Source organism: Panthera pardus, unplaced genomic scaffold (genome assembly GCF_024362965.1).
Source record: "Panthera pardus isolate Hobbes unplaced genomic scaffold, ASM2436296v1 HiC_scaffold_11, whole genome shotgun sequence".
Lineage (NCBI taxonomy): Eukaryota > Metazoa > Chordata > Mammalia > Carnivora > Felidae > Panthera > Panthera pardus.
In genome coordinates, this window is record NW_026526666.1 from 4,815,489 (window position 1) to 4,843,445 (window position 27,957).

Below are 27,957 nucleotides of genomic sequence, written 5' to 3' on the forward strand. Positions count from 1 at the left end.
AGCTTGGCTTAGGCTCCCTCTGCTGATTCCCCAGAGAATAGCAGGAGCAGGCTCTCCACAGTACACTGAGACCAAACGATCTCCATCCAGACTTTTCAGCCCAGTACAGTTACGTCTCTGGCGCTGGACCAGAGGTCTTGCAGGTGACATAAGTTAACTATTCCCAGTCTCTACATTTAGCTTGAGATTCCCTTCATTGTATAATCTGGGCTTAGGAAAATATTTTGTTTCCTCCATATGTGATTTGGCATCTAAATTCCTGGGTCTGTCTCACCCAGTGTGTTCAGGCTGCAGGTCTAGGCGAATCCAGGAGCTTCAAAGGAAAACTCACAAGGTCTTTGAAACCCTTGTAATAGAGGCTTCTGAAGCACTTCTGTGGCCAGGAGAAGAAGAAGATGGCCCCCCAAAGAATGTGGCTTCTCCTACTGCTGAGCTGTGTACTCAGCACTGAAGTCCTGGGTGGTGAGTATCCGTCACTCAGCTGGGACTGAGCCCACCCACAGCCTGTGTTCATGCAGCACACTGACAGCCATCCATTCACCGCCCCCCAAAATATTTAGGTGCTACAGGAAGTAGATGTCAAAGACAGGAACGAAAGACAATGTCACATGGTAAAAAAAGTACAAGGACTCGGGTCACCTGGGTGGCTCAGTCGATTAAGCATCCGACTCTTGATTTCAACTCAGATCATGATCTCATGGTTCATGAGTTCGAGCCCCCCATCAGGCTCCATGTTGACAGTGCTGAGCCTGTTTGGGATTCTCTCTCTCTCTCTCTCTCTCTCTGTCTCTCCCCGACTCTCTCTCTCTCAATAAATAATAAACTTTAGGGGAAAAACAAGTACAAGGACTATAGAATCAAACAAATTCTAACCTCACGTGGTTGTGAGCCATAGTTAAATCATCAACTAAATGTAGATAATAACAATAGTTTTGCAAGTTTCTTGTGAAGAGGGAAGGCAATGTGCACCTGACATCTAGTAGTCAATAAGTGAGCGCTATAATTAGAGGTACCCAATGTTTATGCATTGCTTTCCTATTTGAGTATACTGGGAATTCTGGTTTGCAAGGGACTTACAGCCTTGTTGGAGAGATGGCTCCCCCACACATGTAGACCCAGCATCAAGTACAAAGTAACATGTCAACAAAACAAGAATCAATACCCTAGGATCTTCCAGTGGAGAAAGCCAGGAAGAGAACTCATGAGCTGAGAATAAGTATCATGGAGTATCTGAAATGGAAAGAAATGAAATGTGGGCACATCTGGTGTAATGCCTTCGTTCTGTTTATGAGGCCCCAAGAAGGTAGAGACTTGCCCAAGGTCACAAAGCAAGATTACATAATGTTCTGGCGCCTCATCCGGGGTGCTTCTCATAGTCCTGCATGGCCCAGCGAGGGAAACCATGCCTGAGCACGTATATAACCTAACACTACTCCCACTGGGGAGTACTTTGGCCAAGGGGAGAATCAATTGGAAGAAAGCAGGAAGAGAAGCAGAGTTATTTCTGGCATCATGTTGGTGCCCGTGGCTCATGTGTGTGGTCCTTGCCTTAGCCTACCCTGGATGTGTCCTTGTGCTTCAAGGTTCTTTGCCCTCCACCCCATGCTGACTGCCAGCCACCAGTTCTGTCAATCCTTATGGCTGCTCGGGACCGGGGGATTGAGCCGCTTTCTCTGAAACGTGCTAGAATAGGGAAGACTGGGGCGCCTGGGTGACTCAGTCGGCTGAGGGTCCGACTTCGGCTCAGATCATGATCTCGTGGTCTGTGAGTTCGAACCCTGCGTCGGGCTCTGTGCTGACAGCTCAGAGCCTGGAGCCTGCTTCAGATTCTGTGTCTCCCTCTCTCTCTGCCCCTCCCCCACTCACACTCCGTCTCTCTCTCCTTCAAAAATAAATAAACATTAAAAAAAGTAAAAAAAAAAAAAAAAGAATATGGAAGACAATGAGAGGTGGCCCTCAACTCTCCTGTGGAGGCAACCAACCAGGTGGTTAGCTCCAGGGGCTTGAAATTCACCCAGGCTAAACCTGGGGAGCGAGAAACCAGTCTCCCGACTCTGGGATCTCACCAGCCCTCTCTGGTTTTTCTCCTCTGGAGGAGGTAGAGCCAGAACATACCACCGGTTACTCTACACTCGCTACTCTACTCTTCTACAGATCTTCCTCCCTGTTGTAGAGACTTCCTGGGATTGCTGCATAGGAAGATTCGGCTGGATAAGGCTGCAGAACCAGGTCATGAATGCCCTGCTAGCCAGAGTAGGGAGCTTATCTGAAAGCATAGGAAGTCCCTAGAGATGTTTAGGCAAAGGATGAAATAGATCAGGGCAAGCGAGTGACAGGAGTGTCATTTGAGTGGGGAGAGAGGAAGTGCTTGCTATGTGACAACGACAGACTGCGGAAGTCTCCGAGGAACGGAAAGACCCCTGCGCTCATCTATAGCACTGGAGTGCAGCCACGTGGTCACAAAGCCCGAGCTCGCCAGCCTGGCATTCCCTTCATCACCGAGGCCCTCTGTATTTCCAGCCATTTCCCTGCTTCTTAAACCTTCAGATTCGGTGATGTGGCCCACTCATTAATCAAGTAGCAGGAAGAGCCTGTGCCTCTCGGTCATGGCTTCCTTGTCCAGACCTTGATTCTCCTTTCCCTTTCCACCATGCTTGCCGGGACGATTCCCTCTACTTCAGGCAAACTTAAGTGCTTGCCCTTGTGGTGCACATCTTGCACGTTTCTGCCTCCATCCCTCTGCTCACACACCTCCTTTGCCTAACGTGTCCCCTCGCTATTGACACAACCCAGCTCACCCAGTGTCAAGTTCCATCCAAGTTTCCATCTAACCTGTCCTGTGTCCCCCTGGTCAAAAATACCCACTCCTTCCTTATAATGCCTAAACCTACCAATTTATGCCCTTTGCCCACTCTTGTGCTGCCTTGAATTATAGCTGTTTGACCTGACAACCAATGTGAGGATTCTGCCAATTGCTGAGTGTGGCTATTCTAATTGTGCATTTCATAACTGGAGAGATAATCGTGGGATGGATGTGGGGTCCCCCTGGGTCTGCTATGAAATCGTCTTAGCTAGGGGCAGCTGGGTGGCTCAGTCAGTTAGGCATCTGACTTCGGCTCAGGTCATGATCTCACGGTTTGTAAGTTCGAGCCCTGTGTCAGGCTCTGGGCTGACAGCTCAGAGCCTGGAGCCTGCTTCAGATTCTGTGTCTCCTTCTCTCTCTGCACCTCCTCCCTCCTCTCAAAAATAAAATAAACATTAAAAATTTTTTAAATCTGATTGTAGTCTTTTCTCCAGTGCACAGTTCCCCTTACAAAGGCCATAGTTCCCTTTGGAGAAAGCTGGGAGAAAGATTACCCGTATAAAGTTTGGGCAGCCCAGCAGGATCCTTCTTCAGGACAGCCAGCCTCCCTTGCATTCTGTAGACTGACGAGTGTGGGAATGGATTGGCTTTGCCATCATCACTTGCAATCGCCTTCTGTGTTTGTGCAGACATCATCATGAGACCCAGCTGTGCTGCTGGATGGTTTTACTACAAGTCCAATTGCTATGGATACTTCCGGAAGCTGAGGACCTGGTCTGAGGCTGAGGTAAGGAATCTGGCCCATGCTAGGACAGGTATCTCTAAAGCCACCTGGAGGTATCTCTAAAGGGGCCATCCAGAGCTGCAGGTCTCATTTGGCTCAGAATTAAGAGTCCTCCCTTGGCATTCTGAGGAGTCACCTGCTGCTGAAGTGCAGAGAATAGCGTTGTGTGTTCTCCTCTTCCAGTTCTATAAGCATGGATGGAGCAGGTGCTATCTGCCCAGATCCTAGGTGAGCTGTGAAGACGTAAGAATGGACAAGAAACAGCCATTACCCTCAAGGAGTTCGCTGTCAGTAAGAAAGACAGAAATACACAAATAGAAGGAGAATGAGAAGATAAAGTCCTTCCAGAAAGAACAATTGAATAGCTGCACCAGACTTACCAGAAAGAGCAGTGTGTAGGCAGTCCTGGAGCACACCAGTCTTCAGAACCACCTGACAGAAAGTGAAGCAGTCCAGACAAATGGAAGGCTTCATTGTCTACACAACCCAGCAAATGTGCTGGCTTTATCTCCCTAAGGCTTTGTCTAGAAGATACCCAAAGGGCCACCCCACCTCAGAGGAGTGTGGGAGCCAGTGCTGCCGTTTCTCTGGGTTGTGGCTGTTTAATTGACATGACTGGTTGGGGAAAATGTGGGGTGATCTGGGCCTAGAACGGCCTCAGAATTCTGTGTATAAATAACTCACCAAGGACAGAGCACCTACCAAGTGATAGCTGTTGAGGATACGAAGTCTTCTCTGACCTCAAAAAGTGTGGGGTTAGTGCAAGATTGTGACATTTAAATGGAAAATTCCAATGCAGTGTGAGCATAAGTGACTTTCCCAAGATCACACCCAGAGTAGGTAGCAGAGCAAATCCAGGGAAGTCAGCCCTAATGCAATGCTTCCTGAGCTGATGCGAATGAGAGAGAGAGGGAGAAGGAGAGAGAGAGAGAGGGAGGGAGAATGTGCTAAATGAAGAAGGGGTTTCTCAGACACTGTTCACTGAAAGGAAAAAAAAAAAGCTGGTGGAAAGTAATGGGCCTCTCCTCAATTCTTGAGAAGCAACTTGAAGAAATCTTAAAGGCCACCTGTATTGCCTGTACCCAGACATTCCAAAACTAATTCTGCCCAAAGAGGAAGTTACCTGGGAGGCTTGGGAGTAATACAGACCTGAGTTTGTTTAGTTATTTTTTAAATATAATTTATTGTCAAATTGGCTAACATACAGTGTACACAGTGTGCTCTTGGCTTTGGGAATAGATTCCCATGATTCATCTCTTACATGCAACACCCAGGGCTCATCCCAACAAGTGCCCTCCTCAATGCCCATCACCCATTTTCTCCTCTCCCCAACCCACTCCCCCATCAACCCTCAGTTTGTTCTCTGCATTTAAGAATCTCTTTTGGTTTGCCTCCTTCTCTGTTTGAAACTATTTTTTCCCCTTCCCTCCCCCCATGGTCTTCTGTTAAGTTTCTCAAATTCCACATATGAGTGAAAACTTAGGACACCTGTCTTTCTCTAACTGACTTATTTCACTCAGCATAATACCCTCCAGTTCCATCCACATTGTTGCAAATGGCAAGATTCCATTCTTTCTCATTGCCAAGTAGTATTCCATTATACATATAAACTACACAAAAAATTAAAAATAGAATTATCCTATGACCCAGCAATAGACCTGAGTTTAAATCATGACTCTGCCACTCACTAGTTATAGCCGTACCTCACTCTACCAGTTTTCTTGCTTTAACATGGGGATGTCACTTTTACCCCATGGCCTTGTCAGAAGGATTCATTAAAATAACTTACCAAGAGGGGCGCCTGGGTGGCTCAGTCGGTTAAGCGTCCGACTTCATCTTAGGTCACGATCTCGCGGTCCGTGAGTTCGAGCCCCGCGTCGGGCTCTGTGCTGACAACTCAGAGCCTGGAGCCTGCTTCTGATTCTGTGTCTCCCTCTCTCTCTGCCCCTTCCCCGTTCATGCTCTGTCTCTCTCTGTCTCAAAAATAAAATAAACGTTAAAAAAAAAAATAACTTACCAAGAGCTTATTACACATGCTGGGTGTTCATTTGAGGTTCTTAAGGCAAAAACGGTCCAGGATTGGTACAAAGCCTTAGCAGAGTTAATTGCTCCTGAACATAGTGCAGAGAAGGTGCTGGAAAAGGACCCAACAAATAAATACCTTGGCTGCTGCTGCTAGTTGCCAATATTGAGGGCCAATCTTAGTTCTCGAAATTCCTGGTGTGGAGGGGACCATGAGAATGACAGTTTCCAGGTCTGAGTTCCAGGTCCTGTTGTGGCACTACCAGGAGCGTGAACTTGGAGAGAAAATCTCACTGAACCACAGAGACTCTTTGCTCTTTTGTCCCAGGAACCCTTTGTGACTGGGCCTCTCACTAAACGTTGATTGGTAATCTGGCTTCCATGCCTCACTAGTTTGACAGTCAAATGAAGTTATGAAAACATGCCGGTGTTGTGAAATGGTCATCAAGGGTGAGGAATGCATTAACATCCAACACCAGCCATGTCTAATCACGAGCAAGATACCAAAGGGGGGCATTGAAGTAGCAACTGCAGCCAAAACCATGTTTTCATTACATTAAATTGCATCATGGAGGCAGAACCTGTAATACAACCGCAAAAAAAGCATAAGATAAGTATACTTCTCTAGAAGATGTGGATATATAAAATGTTTGCCTTGTTTATTGGGACAGTATGTTTCCAGTTAGAGAATGGTTATGCCACGTTTCATCCAATCCCTAAAACAAAAGGTGATTATCATTCAGGAATCGAGAAGAAAAATCCAGATTGCCTTCTCTCGATAGCATCTTTGAAAAGCAAGAATTTGGGATCCAAAAAAGACATATAGGGGCGCCTGCGTGGCTCAGTCAGTTAAGCATCTGACTCTGGATTTCAGTTCAGGTCATGATGTCATAGTTCATGGGATTGAGCCCCACATCTGTCTCTGCGCTGACAGTGTGGAGCCTGTTTGGGATGCTCTCTCCCCTCCCTCTCTGCCCCTTCCCTGCTCCAAACAAACAAACAAACAAACAAAAGACATACAGGAGTAAAACAAGTTCGGGTCTGGTGCTGAGAGTTTTAAAAGTTGCTGCAGAGAAGATAGTTATGTACTTACTAGGGTTCTGGGGTGAGGACTATGTGTTTAAACCTCAGGAGATGATTAGCACAACTTCTTGCCCACAGTACGAGTGTCAGTTGTATGGAAATGGAGCCCACCTGGCATCTCTCCAGAATGCAAAGGAAGCCAACATCGTAGCGAAGTATATAAGTGGCTACCAAAAAACCAAGCCTGTATGGATCGGCCTGCATGACCCACAAAAGGTAACCCCAGACTTGGCCCACACGTGTCCCATTGGGAGAGCCAGATAGATGGTCCCTGCATGGGAAATGGCTTCCAGGCCTACTGACGGAGGCACAGGGAGTGAATCTTTTTCAGTTACTGCCTCCAACCAACAGAGGCCAAAGCCTCAAGGTCTAGGTCTCAGTTCTGGCCCTCGACGGAGGAAATTATTTCAATGGCATCACTTTGTAGAACTTCTATCTAATTAAAGTCCTCCCAAATCTTAGAACACAAAATGACCGGCTTTTCACAGCCTAAAAAAAAGTTATGGGGCTCCGTCAGTTGGGCATCCAACTCTTGACTTCGGCTCAAGTTAGGACCTCATGGTTCCTGAGGAGGAGCCCCACATCAGGCTCTGCACTAACAGCATGGAGCCTGCTTGGGATTCTCCCCCCCACACCCTTCCCCTGCATCTGTTCTCTCTCTCTTTCAAAATAAATAAGTAAACTTTTTTTTTTAAGCTGTGTAAGCATATATAGATACATACACATATATGAAAACATACATACACATACACGCACATACATCTGTTAGGGGATGTAGCTTAATTAAATTCCCATTAGATCTTGAGTTAAAGTTGGGAACTTTCAGCCAAACTTTTTCCTAGATGCTATTATTTTTTTTCATGTTACCCATAACTTTTTTTTCACTAGACCTTCATTTTAATCTCCATCAGTACCTCATTGTAAAGAATGGTATGTGAGGTCTTTGGGCTGGTTGCCGAGGTCCCTCTGTGGGAGCTGCAGTTTACAGATTCTTCGTGGGAATCTTCTATAGTTAACCCAAACAAACATAAGGAACACCAGAAAAGAACCCCCAGACTTCCCGTTTCTTGATAAAACTTCGCCATAGATGTTGCAAATAATTTATACAATTAATTACACATTTTTATGTATTTACATTGCTGTCAATCAACTCTCTTCTTCAGAGTTAGGACAAATATTTACATCTATTTATACAATTTTGGGGGTATTTAATTTTCTACATTCATAACTAAAGAAAGTAATTGGCTAATAAAGTCCTTAAAAATGTGTAATGTCTCTAGTTATCAAAGATGCAAATTAAAATAGAAATATAATTTGACTTATCAGATTATCAAACTTTTGCTTTGTCTTAATGAATAATATATTTAAGGACATAAAGACATTGTCCAGTAGATGGAAAGCAGTTTGGCCATGCATATCAGTACCCTCAAAATATTCACATCCTTTGACCCATTAATTCCACTTCTGGGTTTTTATCCTAAAAAAATAAGTTTAAGTACAGAAACAGCTTCAGGAACAAAGTAGTTCATAGCGGTATTCTTTATAATCATTGTAAATTAGAAACAACATAAACATCATCAATACCATTAAGGTAAATTATAGTGCACCATGACCATTTAAAAATGTTTTGAAAGCAAGATACACAGTTGAGTATGTATTTTTAAAGACCACCACCTATTTTAGTCCATAAAAAGATCGTGATAAATAAAAATGTTTACACCAGAAGTAAATATGCCAAAATCAATAGTAATGTTTTCCTCTTTAAATGGGGTGACTTTTCTCTTTTTCATTCTGTGCACATCCCTGTGCTTCTTTTGATGAAAGATTTTTACGGGTTTTCAAGGGGCCTGAGAGGACCGCCTGGCTGTGAGCAGGTGCACAGGCTGACTGTCTTCCATCTGTGGTCACTTGCAGAGCCAGAAGTGGCAGTGGATCGATGGGGCCTTCTATTTGTACAAAAAATTGTCGGCCAAGTCCGCACGTGGGAACAAGTACTGCGTGGAGATGAACTCCAGGGAGGGTAAGATCCGCCGCCCCCCCCCACCCCCCCCCCCCCACCCCGGCCCCATTTCACACCAGCAGATCTGTTTTCCACAGGATGGTGGCCTTGCCACAGACATTATTTACCAAACCACAGTCATTTGTGATCATTTTACAATCTTTGCCATATCCATAGACCAACTATTCTTAATATCTTCTTTAAAATACACTCACTTTTTTTCTTAAATACACTTACTTTTATTTTTATTTACATTTTATTTATTTATTTTGAGAAAGAGTGAGAGGGGGAGGGCCAGAGAGAGAGAGAGAGAGAAAGAGAGAGAGAGAGAAGGAGGGAGGGAATCTTAAGCAGGCTCTGCACTGTCAGCGCAGAGCCCGATGCAGGTCTCGAACCCATGAACCGTGAGATCGTGATCTGAGCCGAAACCAAGAGTTGGACTCTTAATCAACTGAGCCTCCCAGGGGCCCCAAATACATTTATTTTTTAAATCCTATTGTGTACATATGAAGGGGAAAGATGTCACATTTTGGGAAACCCAGGCTACAGGAAAGAAATACATATAACTTCTTTCTGAATTCCTTCTAGTTTGGGTTCCCCACGAGCCCTGGGAACCTCATCTTTGCCTGACTCCTGCCCTCTTGTTTGTTTCCCTGAGTTTTGTTCCCAAAATGCAGGGCCCAGAACCTTAGCTCTAGGTTGCACACAATCACTTGAGTCTCCTCGTTTTTCTTGTCTTTCATTCCTCGCTTTTTATGCTAATAACTTCCAGTTTTCAACTTTTGTACCAATGACATTTGGGGCTGGATAATTCTTCATTGTGGGAGCTGTCCTGTTCATTGTAGGTTCAGGATATCCTGGTCTTCAATCTTCAGAGGTGGGTAGAACCACTCCCCCACCACAGGTTGTTACAACCCAAAATGTCTCCAAATGTTGCTAAATGTCCCCTGGGGGCAAAATTGCTAGCATTTGAGAACCACGGAGATTAAGTGATGTTGAAATGTCTTCTGCTGTAAAACAAGAAAACAGAATAGCAAAGAGAAAGAGGCTATTTGATGCCGAAGACAACATCCTAGTGGGTTTAAAAGGCCATCATGGTATCACCGAGACACCCTTCCTAGGCCGGAAGTGGGCCTGGGAAAGGCCTGGACTGAGACTCAGGAACATGACGCAGGGTGGCTGTTGTCTGGGGAATAAAGTTTTCATATGCACAAAAAAAGAGTGTGAAAATTTTCCAACAGCAAAAGATGAATGGTAGAAATAAGGTAACAAACTCTGAGGCCAGGTCGAGACCCTTTGCAATAAGAGGGTCTCCTCACGGGCAGAGGAAGGGCTTCCCAATGACTTGTAGAGCCCATAGTTGCTGCTGGGAAAGGCATAGACAGCTCCGATGGAAGGAACACAACCAAGACCAATAGGTAGAAACTGGTAATACGTGGATTTCTATCTAAGGGGGGGAAAGTTTAACAATTAGCACTATCCAAAACTAGAACGTGCAGGAAACAGTGAGAACCCCATCACTAGAATTAACCAGGCAAAAGTGGACATTGTAGTTGTAGTACCAAAAGCATGAGAAGAGGAGCACATGGCACATGAAGGAATCAACCGAGGAACACTTTTGAAGTATAAATTCCAGGGATCACTTTGGACCTACAGCATCAGAATCTCTAAGGCTGGAGGCCAGACCAGCTTTGGGGAAGCAATGGACTAGACACCTTTCAGAGTCCTTCCTGTGATTCTGAGATTTCAACTGGACCAACTTCTCAAACACAAGTCTTTCCCATCAGTCCGTGTTCACATGGGCAAAATCCCAGGAACGAAGCCACCTGTGTGGGAACTGGAACCCTGATGTCTTCCTGAGAACTAGCTCTAGGTCTTTCAGACTCTCTTCCTTTTCTGGGTTCACTCAGCCCAGCTCTTAGGTACCAGAATACAGGTACTCAAGCCAGAAAAGCACAAGGAATGAAACAAGGATTAGCAAGAAACTGGTGGAAGGTAGGATTTTAGACAGCCTTCCCTTGGCCCTGTCAGTGTCATTTTCTATTTGTGTAACAGATTTAGCCCCGCCAACTCAGTGGCTGAATTGTTTCCTTCAGACCCAAAAGGTATGGTATTAATGTCCCCAAACACCGCCACACACACGTCCTGTGTGTGGCTAGACCTGTTCCTTTTTTATGTCTATTTAGAAAGACCCTCAGAGACCATTTTGTCTGGTTGGTTCTTTCACCCCCTCTGACTCCTTTTCTGCACCACGGCGGAACGTGCTTGTGACTCTCTGACAAATTGCCCTTACAGTGCTTTCTGACAACTCTACTGGTCCTCTCTGACACATTTAAAAATGTAGTGCTACAATTTAAACGGAAACTTCAGGGGCACTTGGGGGGCTCAGTTGGTTAAGCATCCAATGCTTGATTTTGGCTCAGGTCACGATCTCACCATGGTGAGATGGGAGCCCTGAGGCAGGCTCCACGCTGGCAAGGAGCCTGCTTAAGATTCTCTCTCCATCTCCTTCTGCCCCTCCCCTGCATGCATGCTCTCTCTCCCCCTCTTTCTCTCTCCCTGTTTCTCAAAAATAAGTAAACAGAAATTTCATATTCAATGGAGTTGGAGTCAAGACCATGGGCTCTGCCTTTGGAATGCCTGGGATGGGATTCCAGTTCCTTCAGTTAGCTCTGTGACCCTGAGCCAATTTCCTACTTCTCTGTGCCTCAGTTGCCTCTCCACAGAAAGGGAAAACCAAGAGTACTAATCACCTGAACGCATATATGTGAAGTGCTTATCCCAGTCAGCGTAGACTCATGGTTCTCCGACCTGGAAGGGAGGGGTATGGTCTACACACACCTCTCTGGTGTAGAGGAACGGAGGAGGAGAGTGCAATCAGACTCCTCCCTAGGTTGGTGCCCATGGGGGAGCTGCCTGTGTTCTTGATTATTTGAAGCCTGGAGCCGTGTTCTCCCGGCCCCACACCCTGTCTGTACCTAGAACTCATCGTCTCCATATCATTACTCTCTGTGGCCCGGCTCTGGTTGCCATGGACATGGGCATGGGCTGGCCCCATCCTCTCTACCTCTGGAGACCTCTGAAGGGGAGGTGGCACACCTTCCCCCACTTTGCCTGGCAGTGCCCTCTGTCCCCGGGGCTCTCATCCCACCAACACACACTGGCCCCAGGGCAGGACGCACAGGTCAGAGCCAGGCGGAGAGACGTCTAACGACTCACCACTCTGCTGCCCACACTGCAGGGTGATAAGCGGATCTGTGGACGGCCCTGGTGGGCCCTGTCCCCAAAAATACTTCCGTTTCCAAGATCACCTGCTCCTTGCCGTCAGTCCTTTTTTATAAAGGGGTGGCCTGTGGGACGTGACTGGCTCAGCAGCTTCCAACTCTTTGAACATCTTAGAGCCTCAGCTGCGGACTTTGGAAAAACCACCTCCGCATCCTTGCAGCCTCCTGTTCCAGACACAAAAGACCCCCGCTTTTACGTCCAGCTCTCTCTCCCCCTCCGAAGTTTCGCTGGCATGGGGCTTTTGCAATTGTGCGTGACGTTTACATTATTTTTCTTTCCGTGAACAAAGTTAGTGCTGGTATTTGTCAGAGAAACAGAAGTAATTGGATGTATACGGAGAGAGATAGATTTCTTTTAAAGAACTGGCTCCCAGGCGCCTGGGTGGCTCGGTCAGTTAAGCATCTGACTTTGGCTCAGGTCATGATCTCATGGTTTGTGAGTTCCAGCCCCACATCAGGTGAGCGCGAGCCCTGCTTTGAGTGAGCCCCACTTCTCTCCCTCTCTTTCTCTGCCCCTCACTCACTTGCACCCTCTCTCTCAAAAAAAAAAAAAATGGCTTTTGTGATTGTCGGGCCAGCAAAACTGACATGCGCAGGGCAGGCTAGGGACTGTGAATTCCCACATGCACTGATGTCACAATCCTGAGGCCAGGGCACTTTGGAAGCAGAATTCCTTACTCTTTGGGAAAACTCGGTCTTTTCACTGATTGGATGATTACCTACATTATGGAGGGTAGTCTGCTTTGCTCATTTAATTTTCTCATTACTAGTTTAAATACTAATCACATCCCAAACAAATCACCTCTGCAGCAACACGTAGACTGGTGTTTGACCCAACGCCTGGGTCCACCTCCTAGCCCAGTCCACGCATGAAATTAAGCATGGCAGTGCACTTCCCGGGGTTCCAAGCAAGAGACCCAGGGAACGCTGGTAAGTGCAATACAGAACTGGAGGGATTTGAACGTCTGTTTATTTTCTTGCAGACTTTTTAACTTGGAGGAGCAACGAATGCAGCACGCACCAGCACTTCCTGTGCAAATACCGAGTGTAGAGCACGAATCGAGGCTGTGCTCACCCCACACATGCCCCTGCCTTCCTCCCTCTGTGCATGCTGGCTGCGTCTGATCATTGTCTCAGAGCAAACACGGCAGCTGAGGCTGATCGGCCCTGTCACACTCACTCTTTTAGGTTTATTAGCGTCCGAGGCCTCAACACTGTACGACAGTGGCTTCTATGACAATTATAGGAAATGTGGCTTTGGTGTGATCTCGTTTGCATTTCTTAGAAGCACCCCCAGAGAGGAGAGGAAGTGTGGCTGGGCCGCCCACGCAGTTCGGGATGTGTGGATGGCCATCGGCTTCCCCCACGGTGCTGTGCCAACCGGTCAACACAGAGTCTTATGCCAGAACGTGAGAACACCCACCTGCACCCCTGTGACCTTAGCAGCCCAAGACAGGCTAAGAAGCTGGCTCGGGGAAGGGTGCAGCAAAGGGAGGGGGAGTGAACAGACAGCACGCTGGCCCTCCTGCCCCCTGCCCCACTTCTTCCTTCCTCCCCCCACACCCTTGTCACTCTTTTGGAAGCCAGAGAGGAAGACATCAGAGATAACGTATTGCTTCCTCTAAGCACAAAAAAGCTTGTTAACCCAAAGGATAAATGTCTTCATGGTGGGAGTCCAGGCAAGATGATCGGCGGATGGAAAAGGGTCATTCTTTGGAAGCTGATAGGTCAGCAAAAAGCAACCACCAACGCCTTCGAGGGTTCTGGGGAGCCACTGTTGGAGAAACAAAGAAAGGTATCAGATTCTTTGACTGAGATGGTAAGATAAATCAGGAATGCTAGACAGCCAGGGGCCATGTACGAAAATCATTGGGGCAAGTGCCAGATTCCGTGGTATTTCCTGTAAGAACTAACAGAATGTGAAGGAAACATGGATCACAATATCCCAAAACGGTAGAGGTTCCCTACGTCTTCTGACTAGAGCCCACCTGGGAGGTAGGCCCACCTACCTCCCTAATTCATTCATACTCTCTGGAGGAAAAGGAGCTCATGATGGCAGAGAAGTAAAGAGAAACAAAATAAAAATCCAAGAAGGGATGAACAACAGATGTACCAACACAAAACAAAGTAAAATCTAATAGTCATTCTGTAAATACATTAAACATATGTAACAGCTCCAGCTGAAGAGCAACACCAACCTAAAATACTCTTTAAAAAAAATTTTTTTTAATGTTTATTTATTTTTGAGAGAGAGAGAGAGAGAAGGGGCAGAGAGAAGGAGACACAGAATCCGAAGCAGGCTCCAGGCTCCCAGCTGACAGCAATGAGCCCGATGCGGGCCTGGAACTCACAAACTGTGAGATCATGACCTGAGCCAAAGTCAGATGCTCAACCGACTGAGCTTCCCAAGCACCCCCACCTGAAACATGTTTGGTGATGTAGCGAAAACGAAGCACCCTCTCTGAAATTGCTGACATGCCAACAAGCCGCGTGTACGTGTGCACAGCATGTGCTTCGCGACTTTCGCAAATAAGGATGGGCAGCTGCTTGTCTTATTAGAAGGCTGGTCCTTGGTTAACTTTGGAAAATCAGTGTGTGCTGATTTGTGCATATCGCATTTTAGTAATCTTTATTCATTGGGTAGATATATCACTACATCATTCAACAAAAGTTTATTGAATGCATGCTATGTACTAAGAACTCATTTCAGGGACCGCGAATCGATCAATGGACAAACCAGATAAATTCCTTGCTGTTAGAGAGCATACCGTTCGGCAGGGGTGAGGAGTGGAGGTAGAAACACAATTAACTAAGTAAATAATGTTGTATGAGAAGGTGACAGGTGCTATGATGGGAATACAAAGCCAGGAAGGGGGGATGGGGAGTGGGCTTGTGTGGACTATGTACGGAATAATTAGCGTGCTTTTGGTCACAACTGACAGCCAGGTTGTCTAAGCAAGACAGAGAATTTATTGGTATATGTTACTCTATGGTCCATGACTAGATTTGGGCTTCAGGCATAGCTTGACCAAGGGCTCAACAAAGTCACCAGCATAGGGTTTTCTCTCTGCATTATTTTTGACCTTTTTTTGCTGAGTATTAACCCCATTATCAAGCCCCATCGAATTGCAAGAATGGCTGTGGCAGTTCCCATCCTTACCTTATGAAAAAAGAGACCCCACAGCCCTCAAACAGAAGCCTCTAACCTAAGCCTCATTGGCCAAGAATCTCCTGACATGGGTTATGTGCTCAGTCCTCAACTAATCACTATGGCTAGGAGGGTGGGATGTGGTGATTAATTCCGCAAAGGGATAGCACACGTGACTCCCCTGGAGCTCAGGGGTTAGCCAGCTTCCCCTGAAGGACAGGGCCCCCACTGGCAGACACAGTGTCTTTGTGGGAACTGAGAAAGGAAGACACAGCTTCATGGACCCACAGGACAAAAGCAGGTTGGAATTCAGCCTTGACCTGCCCCCTTAGTTGTGTACTTGTGTGCAGTGCACCAGCCACACAACCCTCCTCTGTGGCCCTGACACGTGACACATATGCGCAAGGGGAGTCTCCACCTGGGGGCCGAGGGCCATCCTTTTGGAAACTGTCCAAAGGCTGCATGGCAGGACTTAAGAATCAGGTGTCTGAACTAAGACTGGAAAAGCATCTGATTCAAGAAAGATAACAATCAGGTGGATATTGTTTCCCAAGATGTACTCAGTGACATAAGACTCCAGCCACAGCCTGTGGTGAATTATTACAGTGGGAAGAGCAAAGCGCTTGGAATTAAGCCCCCGGCATCTGACCGACCCTGCCTCAAAATGGCTGTATTAACATGGAGCCTAAAGTCTCTGAGCCTTCACTTTCTTCCTCAGGGATTTGAGGATTAAGTTAGCTAAAATATGTAAAGAGTCTGGAATGAGGTCTGGCCTAAGAGCTTAACAAATGTCATTGTTCTCTGTGAATGTCACATGAGATGTCCTAAGTAGCTGCTTGCTTGCCGTGACACAAACTAGCGCCCTCTGCTGGAGCGTGGGAGGACAGCTGTAGAGGAGAGACCTTGGATTCCAGAAAGTTCTGTGGATGTGTCTGCCTGGCTGTGGACAAGCACATAGGAGGCAATACAGACACAGGATAGTGAAGGAGGTGCACACCAAGCACTAATTTAAAAATTTAATACACATTTCCATCAGGCTTACTATAATAGGTGAAGTCTTTGCATTCACTACATGAATAAAGATAGAGGAGAGTAATCTGAGGGCATTTAGATTAAGCCAGAAACCATTTATTTTAAGGGTAAATATAGGTAGCAATCTTTCTTTGTGATCTTGGGTTAGATGTATTAGGACACAGAAAGCAAAAACCAAAAAAAAAAATTGAGAAACTACTTCAAAATATAATCCAAAAGAACAACAAAACAAAATGTGATACAACTATACATCCTCTTGAATGGCTAAAATTAAAAAAAAAAAATTTGTAATGTTTATTTATTTTTGAATGAGAGAGAGAGAAAGAGCACAAGTGGGGAAGGGGCAGAGAGAGAGGGAGACACAGAATCCGAAGCAGGCTCCAGGCTCTGAGCTGTCAGCACAGAGCCCGACGTGGGGCTCGAATTCATGAACTGTGAGATCATGACCTGAGCCGAAGTTGGAAGCTTAACCGACTGAGTCACCCAGGTGCCCCTAGAATGGCTAAAATTTAAAAGACTGATAATACTGGGGCACCTGGGTGGCTCAGTCGGTTAAGCCTCCTACTTCAGCTCAGGTCATGATCTCACAGTTCATGAGCTTGTAGCCCCGCGTCTGGCTCTGTGCTGACAGCTCAGAGCCTGGAGCCTGCTTCGGATTCTGTGTCTCCCTCTCTCTCTGCCGCTCCCCCACTCGTGCTCTGTCTCTCTCTTTCAAAAACAAATAAACATTATAAAAGGAAAAGACTGATAATACCAAGCACTGGTGAGGAGTCACAGCAGCCAGAAGCCTCAAATATACATAGCTACAGGAATGCAAAAGGGTCTCTCTGGAAAACAGTTTGGCAATTTCTTATACAAAGTTAAACAGACTTACCATAGGACCCAAAAGTCCTTTCATGTCCATTTACTTAATAAGAATAATGAGAACACATGTGCACAGAAAGACCTATACACAGTTATTAATTACATTTTATTTTGTGATAGTTTGATTCATAATAGTGCAAAACCAGAAAGAAACCCAAAGGTTTTGACTCACCTACTGGACCTACGGTGAATGGATAAACAAACTGAGGCAGATCCACACAATGGAAAACTGCTCGGTGATAAAGGGGAACCAACTATGGATACACATAATGGGGACAGATCTCAAAAATTATGCACATACAAGAAGTCAGACACAAAAGACCACATACTGTAAGAATCTACGTATCTGAAACCCTAGAAAAGGCGAAACTACAGTGACAGAGAGCAGAGCAGTGCTGGCCAGCAGCTGCACATGGGAAGGGGGTTGGCTGCAAAGGACCATGGGGGAATGCTTTGGGGTGATGGAAATGTTCCAGATCGCAGCTGCTGTGGTGGTCACACAACTGTGTACAGTTGTCACCCCATGACACTGTGCACCTAAAAAGGGTGAATTTGATGTATGTAAATTACCTCTCAATAAAACTGACCTAAAGTTATAGGAAAACTTTCCCAAAGGGGACGGAAAAGATTCACCCAGAAAGCATTTTCAGTGACTTCTCTGCTTCTGGAGAGCAAATACATGTCTCTTTTGAAAAACCTTAAATCTAAACCTATTTAGGGGCACCTGGGTGGTTCAGTCAATTAAGCGTCTGACTTCGGCTCAGGTCATGATCTTGTGGTTTGAGAGTTCGAGCCCCATGTCAGGCTCTGGGCTGACAGCTCAGAGCCTGGAGCCTGCTTCGGATTCTGTGTCTCCCTCTCTCTCTGCCCCTCCCCCGTTCATGCTCTGTCTCTCTTTCTCTCTCTCTTTCAAAAATAAATATTTTTAAAAAATGTTTAAACCTATTTATTTATAAAAACCCTTCACATTCAGGTTCCTCGCCTCAGTCTCCTCTCCCAACCTCATCCCTATGGGAATTATTTATTTTCCTTCCCTCCCTTCCCTTATCATTGCAACTACCTTCTTAATCCAATACCAAGCCACTTAACTGCATTATCTGTTAACACTTCAAGGGCCCCAGTAAAGTGAGAGACCAGTGGGTTTAACCACTCCTCCTCCCTTCCGATCAGGACCTCTGTGGGGAATACGCTAGAACCCCTTCATCCGCTAGCTAATGTCCGCATGTACTTCCCACCAAGTGCCCCCACCTCTTCCAATACCCCCACTCCAGTTTTGGTAACTAAGGCTTTTTAAGAAGTCTTTTCCCTCCTAACTGCTAGAGCACAAGGCCTGTCTCTCAGTTTTGTTGCCATTTTAAGTCTTTGGGATTTGGGACACATGTCTCTTTCAAACCTCAGTTTATGAAATGAGGGTCTTCAGTTAAACTCAAGTGCTCAGAGCATCTGGTTAGATATGAGTAAGTGAAGTGGCCTGATGTAAAGCAAGTTGGACTGGGAAACTCGTCAAATGAATTTCTCTCAAAATGCGTGTGAGCCAAACAGAGAGGGTCCACTGGTCTTTGCCCACGGAGGCCAGTAGGCAACCCTGGAATGAACAATCCCTTCCAACTCCAACATTCTCTTTTTGTATTTCTACCTGGATCATATAGTTCCCTGAGTCAGGGGTCGTCTCTAATGTCACCAGGAACTTAACAAAAGTCAACAGTGGGGATAAAATATAGAACACGCATGATGATGAAGGCTCAGATATGTGTCCTACTTGAAGACTGTCATTCTGGGCTATGTTGCAACCAAGAAACAGCGCAGACGTAGCAACAGGTTGTAAAAGTACAAGTAAGTTTATGAGCAACACCGAAGTCTTGCCCTGTAGCTCAGTGGCCCCGGGAAGGCAGCTGGAGAGGCAGGTTCAGGGACAAAGCTGGGGCAGAGAGGAATGTGCAGGAGGAAGCCTTGATTTTGTACTATTACCTACAAGTTAAGCCCTTTTAAGATTCTAGAATAAAGTACCATCCATAGTACATACACAGGAAGTAGTAAATACCTGATTAAGTCATCACATCTACTCTATTTTTTTATTTTCAATTACTTTTAATGTTTATTTATTTTTGAGAGGCAGAGTGTGAGCAGGGGATGGGCAGAGAGAGAGGGAGACAGAATCTGAAGCAGGCTCCAGGCTCTGAGCTGTCAGTACAGAGCCTGACGTGGGGCTTGAATCTACAGACTGTGTGATCATGACCTGAGCCGAAGTCAGACGCTCAACCAACTGAGTCACCCAGGCGCCCCATCACATCTACTTTAAAACTATGGTATTTTTGCTCTCCGCCCCCCCCCCCCAAAATTCTTGAGGATGTAATTAAAACCATGAAGTTTCTCTATGAAAATTTCTTAGAAAAGATGGCTGAGCAAACCCTAGGCCTCCTCCTGAGAGAGGTTTATGTAGGTGGTTTCCTATATAAAACCCACCATTAATTGGATACTTACTAAATGCCAAACATAATGCTGATTTACATACATCTCATTTAATCCTCAAACACATAACACCTGACAGATAGAGTCTCGGAGATGGTGAGCAATCTGCCCTTGACCATAAGTGCCAGAGCTAAGATTCAAACATAGGAATGTCTGACTCGGAAGTCCACGCTTCCAAACCCTATGCTGCAGATTAAGCGCATTCACTACTCCTTCTCTGTAGTGACAGAGTCCGCAGTCCGGTCTTCAGGGCCCGGCCACCGAGCACAGAGGAATAGTGCACCAGAGTTCCACCATCATTTGTTCAGAGTGGCCAGGATCTACTCCTGGTAATGCCATTGCTCAAGTAAAGCTGCATGGGTGGTGACAGGCAGGAGGGACAGGAGTGGCCAGAATAGTTTCTTACAGTGCAACCACACTCAGGGATCAAGACATCATACGTGGGCGGGCATGTCTGGCTGCGTTATTTTTAACAGGCAGAAGTCCGAGTGACAGATGAGACAGAATATGTAGGTAAGAGTAGTTTATGCTGTTTCCTGCTTTGACCCACCTAAAATATCAAAAAAGAATAAAAAATAATTCTGGTTTGGGGTGACTGGGTGGCTCATTCGGGGAAGTGTCCGACTCCAGCCCAGGTCATGATCTCGTGGTTTGTGAGTTCGAGCCCTGCATCAGGCTCTGTGCTGACAGCTCGGAGCCTGGAGCCTGCTTCGAGTTCTATTTCTCCCTCTCTCTGCCCCTCCTCTGCTCATTCTCTCTCTCTCAAAAATAAGTAAACATTAAAAAAAATTAAAAAAAAATAATTCTGGTTAAAAAGTGGGTGAACATAAGCCTTATAAAGAAAAAGTTTCAGGTATAACTTAGAATATTATTGACGTCATAGCACATGAATATACCAAGCCTATAGTAGGAATATCCCAAGCATTTCTCAATACTTAAAAAGAAGAGCCTTTTTGCTAAATACTAAAAAAACAAATAGGTATTTTCATAACTAAGCTTGATATACATGGTTTTTCATCTTAAAGTAAGATACTATTTTGAGAACAAAAAATTCTTCAATGCCATGTTAGTATCTGCACGTGTAATGATAAGGAAATTTTCAGGTGTCAGAAATTGAACACTATCTATATTTAGAATCCTCAAATCAATTCCACCAACTTTTTCATATTCTAAGTTTAGAAAAATTGTTTAGGGTAACAACAAGAACAAAAGAATATATGTATCAATATTAGGTAAAAGATTCAGCAAGTCTAGAGTAGGTCCTCAGCATATGTGTGTTAATAAACTCCATAAGTAACTGCTATCGACCTCGAATAACTGAAGTTACGACGAAGAGCATTGTCTAATATCAGGCAAAGTAACACCAAGACTGATAGATAGCAACATACCATAGATAGTAAAGTGCACTGACCAATTGCTAGCAGCTTCTCATAGAAATATTTATAGTAATGGGGCACCTGGGTGGCTCAGTCGGTTAAGTGGCCGACTTTGGCTCAGGTCATGATCTCGCAGTCTGTGGGCTCGAGCCCTGCGTCGGGCTCCCTGCTGACAGCTCAGAGCCTGGAGCCTGTTTCAGACTCTGTGTCTCCCTCTCTCTGACCCTCCCCCGTTCATGCTCTGTCTCTCTCTGTCTCAAAAATAAATAAACGTTAAAAAAAATAAATAAATAAATAAATAAACGTTAAAAAATTAAAAAAAAATATTTATAGTAATAACATTGAACTCATACCAGTGTGGTGTAGACAAGGCTAAGTGTCTCTCTGATTTGACAATTCTACTAGTGCAGACTTGTCGACAATAATGCATCAAAGAAATAGTTGTTTCTAACAGTTTTTTTTTTTACAAAGTAAAAGAACAAATCTTTGTGCTTTTCCAGGGAATCTCCAGGAAACCTCCAAGTTAGTGTTAGATGCAAAAGATATCCAGAAAAGATTGAAGTTTTAGTTTGAATTTAGAATTTGATCTTAGGGAGGCAGAAATCAAGTTGTTGGGAGATTTGAACATTTACATTAGAAACAATACTTGGCTGTTCATTTCAAAGTGATAATAAAACTCTAAGAGAGAGAGAGAGAGGGAGAAAGAGGGGATGGGAAGAAGTTAAACATTTCCTACATTCCAAATTGAAGTATTACAAACCAAAGCAAATAAAATTCATTTACAATTTTGTCTTTCAATAGACTCTTTCCTATTTGTGAACAAACTGATACTTTAAGACCATCTCAGGGGGTTCATGAGGTTAAAATTAAATTTATAACATTGCTAAGATATTATTAACATGCCACGCATTCATTGCCACTATCTTCGAATGAATCGATAAGTAAGTGTTTTAAAATTTGTTTCTGTTTTCAATATGGTAAATATCAATAATTATAATCCACAAGTAAAGCTCCTTGGGACCCTCAATAACCTTCAGGAGCACAGAGGGATTTAGAGATAAACCAATTAGTCCTGTAGGACAATACTCACCTTTTCCTTGACAAATAGAAGCACGTACACACAGTGGTATTTCTCTGAAACTATTGCTCCTAAATAGAGCCTTATCACATATATTCGTTATAACTTTTTTTTAGATTTTATTGTTTTAAATGTCTATTAATTTGTTTTCGAGGGGGGAGGGGCAGAGAGAGAGGGAGAGGGAGAATCCCCAAGCAGGTTCTTCACTGTCAGCACAGAGCCCAACGTGGGGCTCAATATCACCAACTGTGAGATCATGACCTGAGCCAAAATCAAGAGTTGGACACTTCACCGACTGAGTCACCCAGGTGCCCCATATTCACTATAACTTTTAACCAAAGTAACTTCTAATTTGCAGACAAAACTGGGGGGTGGGAGACAACTGGGGTTCCATACCAGCTTCTTTTCAAGTCCTGCAGAGCCCATCAATGCAACACATCTTTCTATGCCGTATTTTATACAACTTCTCAAAATAACAAAAATGAACACATTCATTAATAGACTCAAGGATATATAGTCTCCCTGTAGCAAAGAAGAAGCAAAATCATTTAAAGTTAAAATTACACTTGGTAATTAGTGTTTCAGTATTTATCTTACTTGGAGACTATAGGTATTGTATAGCCATTAATTAATCCAACTTCATGTCAGTCCGAGGTTTTAAGTTACTTAAACATCTTGGAAATTACCTTCAAGTTGACATACTACAAAGCATAATGCTGAAATAAAATTTCATCAGAATAATAAGTCAATTTGTGAAAAACAAATTTATATTTTTCCTAACTGTGAACGTTAAGCAGAAGTATTGTTAGCTTATTTGGTCAGTGAATCTGCATAAGTTTGAGAAAAATATACCCACATAGAACAAAAATCCACACTTATACTCTACACTGATAGAGCAGTGAAGACTTAGCTGTTTTTATTAACTCAAAACTGTTAAACTAGCTAACTTGCCAAATTTACCAAAATTACATGAACTTGAATTCTTAAAACATTTTTGACTTAGTATCAATAAAAATGCTTTTTAAATCTAGCACACTGAAAACATTAGAGGTTCAATTTCCTTATTTTCTGGGAATTTTAGAAATATTCCATTTGTATAAGCACATATTTATCTCTATAAGCTAATCAGAATAAAGATCCTTTCATTTAAGGTAATTTATAACCCAATTTGTTAATATCAACCATAGGAAAATATTACACCCACACACAATGAGGTGTAAAGGTCTTTCTCATACATAGACATCCAGACTCAGAGAGAGGGAGCTTACCAGTTCAATTCTAGAATTTCAGCCATGAGTCAAGAGTAAACACAGATTTACAAAACCTTTGGTCCATAGAAGAGGTGATGTATATATATGGTACATATATGGTGTGGGTATGTGTGTGTGTGTGTGTGTATGTATGTGTATATGTGTGTGTGTGTGTGTGTGTGTGTATACACATATACATATGTGTATAGGAATATTACAAAGCCATAAAAAAGAATGAGATCATGCCATTTGTGACAACATGGATGGACCTAGAGGGTATTATGCTAAGTAAAATAAGTCAGAGGAAGATAAATACCCTATGATTTCACTCATATATGGAATCTGAAAAAAAGAAACAAATGAATAAACAAACAAAAAGCAGAATCAGACTTATAAATACAGAGAACAACCTGATGATTTCTGGGGGAAGTGGGGGTATGGGCAAAATGGGTGAAAGGGAGTGGGAGATACAAGCTTCCAATTATGGAATGAGTAAGTCACAGGAATAAAAGGCACAGCATAGGGAATATAGTCAATAACATTGCCACAGTGTTGTACGGTGACAGATGGATGGTAGCTATACTTGCAAGCATAGCATAGCATATCTGAAACTAATGTAACATTGCATGTCAACTCCCCTCAAATAAAAAGTATCTTTTTATATTAAATACATATAAACACCATATGTTTTCACTCTTATGTGGATCCTGAGAAACTTAACAGAAACCCATGGGGGAGGGGAAGGAAAAAAAAAAAAAAAAAAGAGGCTAGAGTGGGAGAGAGCCAAAGCATAAGAGACTCTTAAAAACTGAGAACAAACTGAGGGTTGATGGGGGGTGGGAGGGAGGCGAGGGTGGGTGATGGGTATTGAGGAGGGCACCTTTTGGGATGAGCACTGGGTGTTGTATGGAAACCAATTTGACAATAAATTTCATATATTGAAAAAAAATTGTTTACTCCTCAAAAAAAGTAAATAAATACATATAAACATTAAAATAGGTATATGCTTTATGCTTGTAGCTCTTACAAAACCAAGAAAAATGACTCGTTAAGTACAAATGAAACTATATATCCAATAAACTTCAAATTCACATTAATGTGGTTTAACAGAGAATGCGGGTTTGCTGCCACGAAACTAGGCTTGCAAAAGGAGCCTAGGATGCTTTGTTCTAGTTCAGCTTCTTTCTGAGTTCAACAGTTACTTTGTGGCTCAAATGTTGCTTTGCTTTTCTCCATCCAAACTACAAGGCCTTCATTGTGTGAAAGCCCTACGGCAACACTTGGCCTCTACTCCACACCCCGTTACAGGGGAAACCAGCCTGTGTTCCCTCCCATTAGCTGGTAATCAAAGCAACACAGCTTGGTGCCAATGAATTTTGCCATAAATGCAAATGCAGCAGGAAACTCTCAAGGCATTACTCTGAAAGTAATTAAGCATATTATACAGAAAATGATCATTTCCCCCCACGTTGTCATCAAAATGAAAATATACTTTAAAAAAATTTTTTTCTTTTTCTTTTTTTTTGAGAGAGAGACAGCGCAAGCAGGGGAGGGGCAGAGAGAGAGGGAGACACAGAATCCGAAGCAGGTTCCAGGCTCTGAGCTGTCAGCACAGAGCCCAACGTGGGGCTCAAACTCATAGACCGTGAGATTATGATCTGAGCCGAAGTTGGGCGCTCAACCGACTGAGCCACCCAGGCGCCCCTGAAAATATACTTTTTTAGAAGTTGTTCAGAGAACCAGCAAACTCCCTAAATGATTCCCATCAAACACAAGGGGTACACAGCTCTAGTTTGAGAGACACCTTTTGGTGTTTAGATTCCTAAGGCAAGTCTTTATATTCCCCCACCAGTCCAACAGTTCTCTTCCTTTGTGTAGGAAGACAAGGAAAAAGCATGAATTTTGTTGTCAAACACACTTGGATTCTAGTCCCAGGTGTGTCAATTAATAGCTGTGTGACCTTGAGCAGCTCACTCAACCTCTCTGAGGCTGTTTTCCCATCTGTAAAATGGAAAAAAAAAATTTTCTTTTTTAAAAGGATCATTGAGTAGATTTAATGAAATTGTTCGTCAAGGAAGGTATTAAATTGGGAGGACAGTGACGTATGTCCCTAAGACCCTGGCAGCAAATCTTCTAATTCAAGAAATAGGTTCCTTGAATGGCTATCCTAAGTATATTGCAACTGTAATTGCCTCAGGCAGCCGGTGTCCTGGGATCAGAACTTACCAGAAAAGTGTCAAGACTTGGTTAAAATGTGGGACCCAAAGAATTTAACAAAAATCCCCTACCCCTGGACAAGCAGAGCAAGACTAACTCATTTTGTGCTACACCCACCATCTCATGTATAACCCCCACATGACGTGCTTATTGCTTAAGACACTCCCCCACCCTAGTCAAGCCGCTGAGCACACCCTTACTGGAAACGGGCTCATATAGGAATACGAAACCCCTAACCGCCAAAGAATGTAAACCCCGCCTTTTGCCCGCCAAACTTGGGCGCCAATTCTGACCAGAATGATAGGCTAGTTCAAACAGTTACTATAGGGTAAATTGTAATTCAATTGGCCACCTGCGTGTGGACTGACATGACTATGCAACTTTCTGTGTGTGTTACAATCTCATTGGCCACTGGCCCCTATAAAACTGCTACGCCTCTTAACCTAGGGGTCTAAGTCCCTGCTCCCCTGTGTCGGGTATACTTGGGCCCAAGCTTGAGCTTGCAAATAAACCCTCATGCGTTTGCATTGGTATCGGCTCCTTGGTGGTCTCTCAGATTCGAAATCGGGGGCATTACAAAAGTTCCTGAGATTCAAGGTTGGCAAAGCCAGCACAGGGAGAGAGGTGGTTCATTTGCATAAGGAGTTCCAGAACAGGACTACTGTGTGGTGCTCTGGAGAATGTGCGTGGGCACCTGCCCCGGCCTGTGGCCAATTCTGTAAACCTTTGCAAGCAGTTCTCCAGCAGATACCTGTGTTACGCAGGAGCATGCTTACTGCCCAAGCCAGGACCAACCTACAGAAATGAGGGCTGACATGGGGACCTCTCCTTTCAGCCAGACGGAAATGCTGAGATCCTAGAAGACTCTTCCATATCACTCCCACTTGTACTCCCATCTCTAGGGAAGAGACATTTCGGTAGTGACCAGAAACGGTACCAAAATGCTAGATAAAGCAGGTATCAGAAAGCAAGAAAAAGAGAAGGCTGAGCTGGTCCCACTCCATAGCTGTAGGGAAGTCCTTGCAGAGTCCAACGGTCTTCGGAAATGTAGACAGCTGCCAAATAATGTTAAATTTCTCCCAAATTCCCAGAGAGCAGAGGAGAGAGTCTCGGTCCCAGGGCATTTTAGAGGATTGCTTGAATCTGTAAGTCAAGTTGCTGACATAGGCAGGATGAAGAAAAAACTTTAAGGATCATGTTACAACCCAACAGACTTTTGAAACAGACATGGAAAAAGGTCCTGTGAGACTTGACCTGGTCCTGACATTGGGAAAATCTGACTCTGCTGGATCAAGCCCTCCAAAAGGAATTAAAAAAAATTTTTTAACATTTATTTATTTTTGAAAGACAGAGATAGAGCACGAGTGGAGGAGCAGAGAGAGGGAGACACAGAATCTGAAGCAGGCTCCAGGCTCTGAGCTGTCAGCACAGAGCCCAACGCAGGGCTCAAACTCACGAACCACGAGATCACGACCTGGGCCAAAGGCAGATGCTTAACTGACTGAGCCACCGAAGCTCCCCATCCTTATACCTACTTTTGATGGAAACAATTCATAAAGAACAAGAAAGGTGACAAAACTGGCCGTTCTCAGATAACAAATCAAAGAGCAAAGTTGGACCCCCAGAGGCCAGAGGTCAGATCCCTGCCAGTAAGGAATGAGAGAAACAAGTCCCCATCTCTCACTGAAGGATTTCACAGAGAATGTAGCTGTTTCCTACTGCTGTATAAAGATGTACCATAAACTTGGTGGCTTAAAGCAACACATACTCAGAACTCAGAACTCCCACGGGGCTAGAGCCTCTGCACTGGCTTAGCTGGGAGCTCCTGCTCAGGGTCTCCTAAGCCTGCAATCCTGGAATTGATGAGGTTACACTCTCCTCTGGAGGCTTCCTATAGGGAAATCTGCTGCCAGACACACAGGATGTTGGCAGAGTTCATTTCCTTGCGGTTGCTGGATGGAGGGCCGTGTTTTCCTGTTGGCTATTGTCCAGAGGCAAGACCCACAACCTAGGGGCCACTACAATTTCTTGACACGTGGCCCCCATCCGCAGCTCACACGCGGTACTCTGCTTCTCCAAAACCAACAGCAGAATCTCTCTCTAGACTCCTATAATGTGACATAAGCCCAGGAGTGACCAGCCCATCACTTCTGCCCTATTCCGTTGGCTGGAAGTAACACCTGGGTTCCATCCGCATTCAGCGGGGAGTGATTATACAAGGGGTGGGACTCACTGGGAGTCACCTCAGGGTGTGTCCTCCACATGCTGATAATTCATTGTGCGTATGCAGGTGTTCAGGGTACATGGGCGCATGTGAATGTTTCTCGGTCTATGTGCCCCCAGTCTCAGATGCCGAGGCACGGATTCACAAGGAACTAGTCTGTGTGGGAGATGGTGCAGGAAACCCCAGGGGAGTGGGGACCTGAGACAAGAAAAGGAGGCAGCTTTTAAAGGGTGTGCTAACAAATTACAAAGTGTGGGCGACCTGAGCTTTAATCTCTCCGGGGAACTCTGGAAGCCTGCCCACCACACATGCTTCGGACTCATC

General features: G+C 44.6%; 1 protein-coding gene across 1 annotated transcript; it reads left to right on the forward strand.

Annotated features, from left to right (window-relative positions):
• The first annotated feature begins 326 nt into the window (after positions 1 to 326).
• Positions 327 to 13,241, forward strand: REG4 (regenerating family member 4). The gene is made up of 5 exons (XM_019458025.2): positions 327 to 462; positions 3,493 to 3,590; positions 6,771 to 6,908; positions 8,607 to 8,712; positions 12,959 to 13,241. Exons 1-5 carry the CDS (start codon positions 396 to 398, stop codon positions 13,024 to 13,026), a joined length of 477 nt encoding a protein of 158 aa, XP_019313570.1. The 5' UTR covers positions 327 to 395; the 3' UTR covers positions 13,027 to 13,241.
• Positions 13,242 to 27,957: the final 14,716 nt, after the last annotated feature.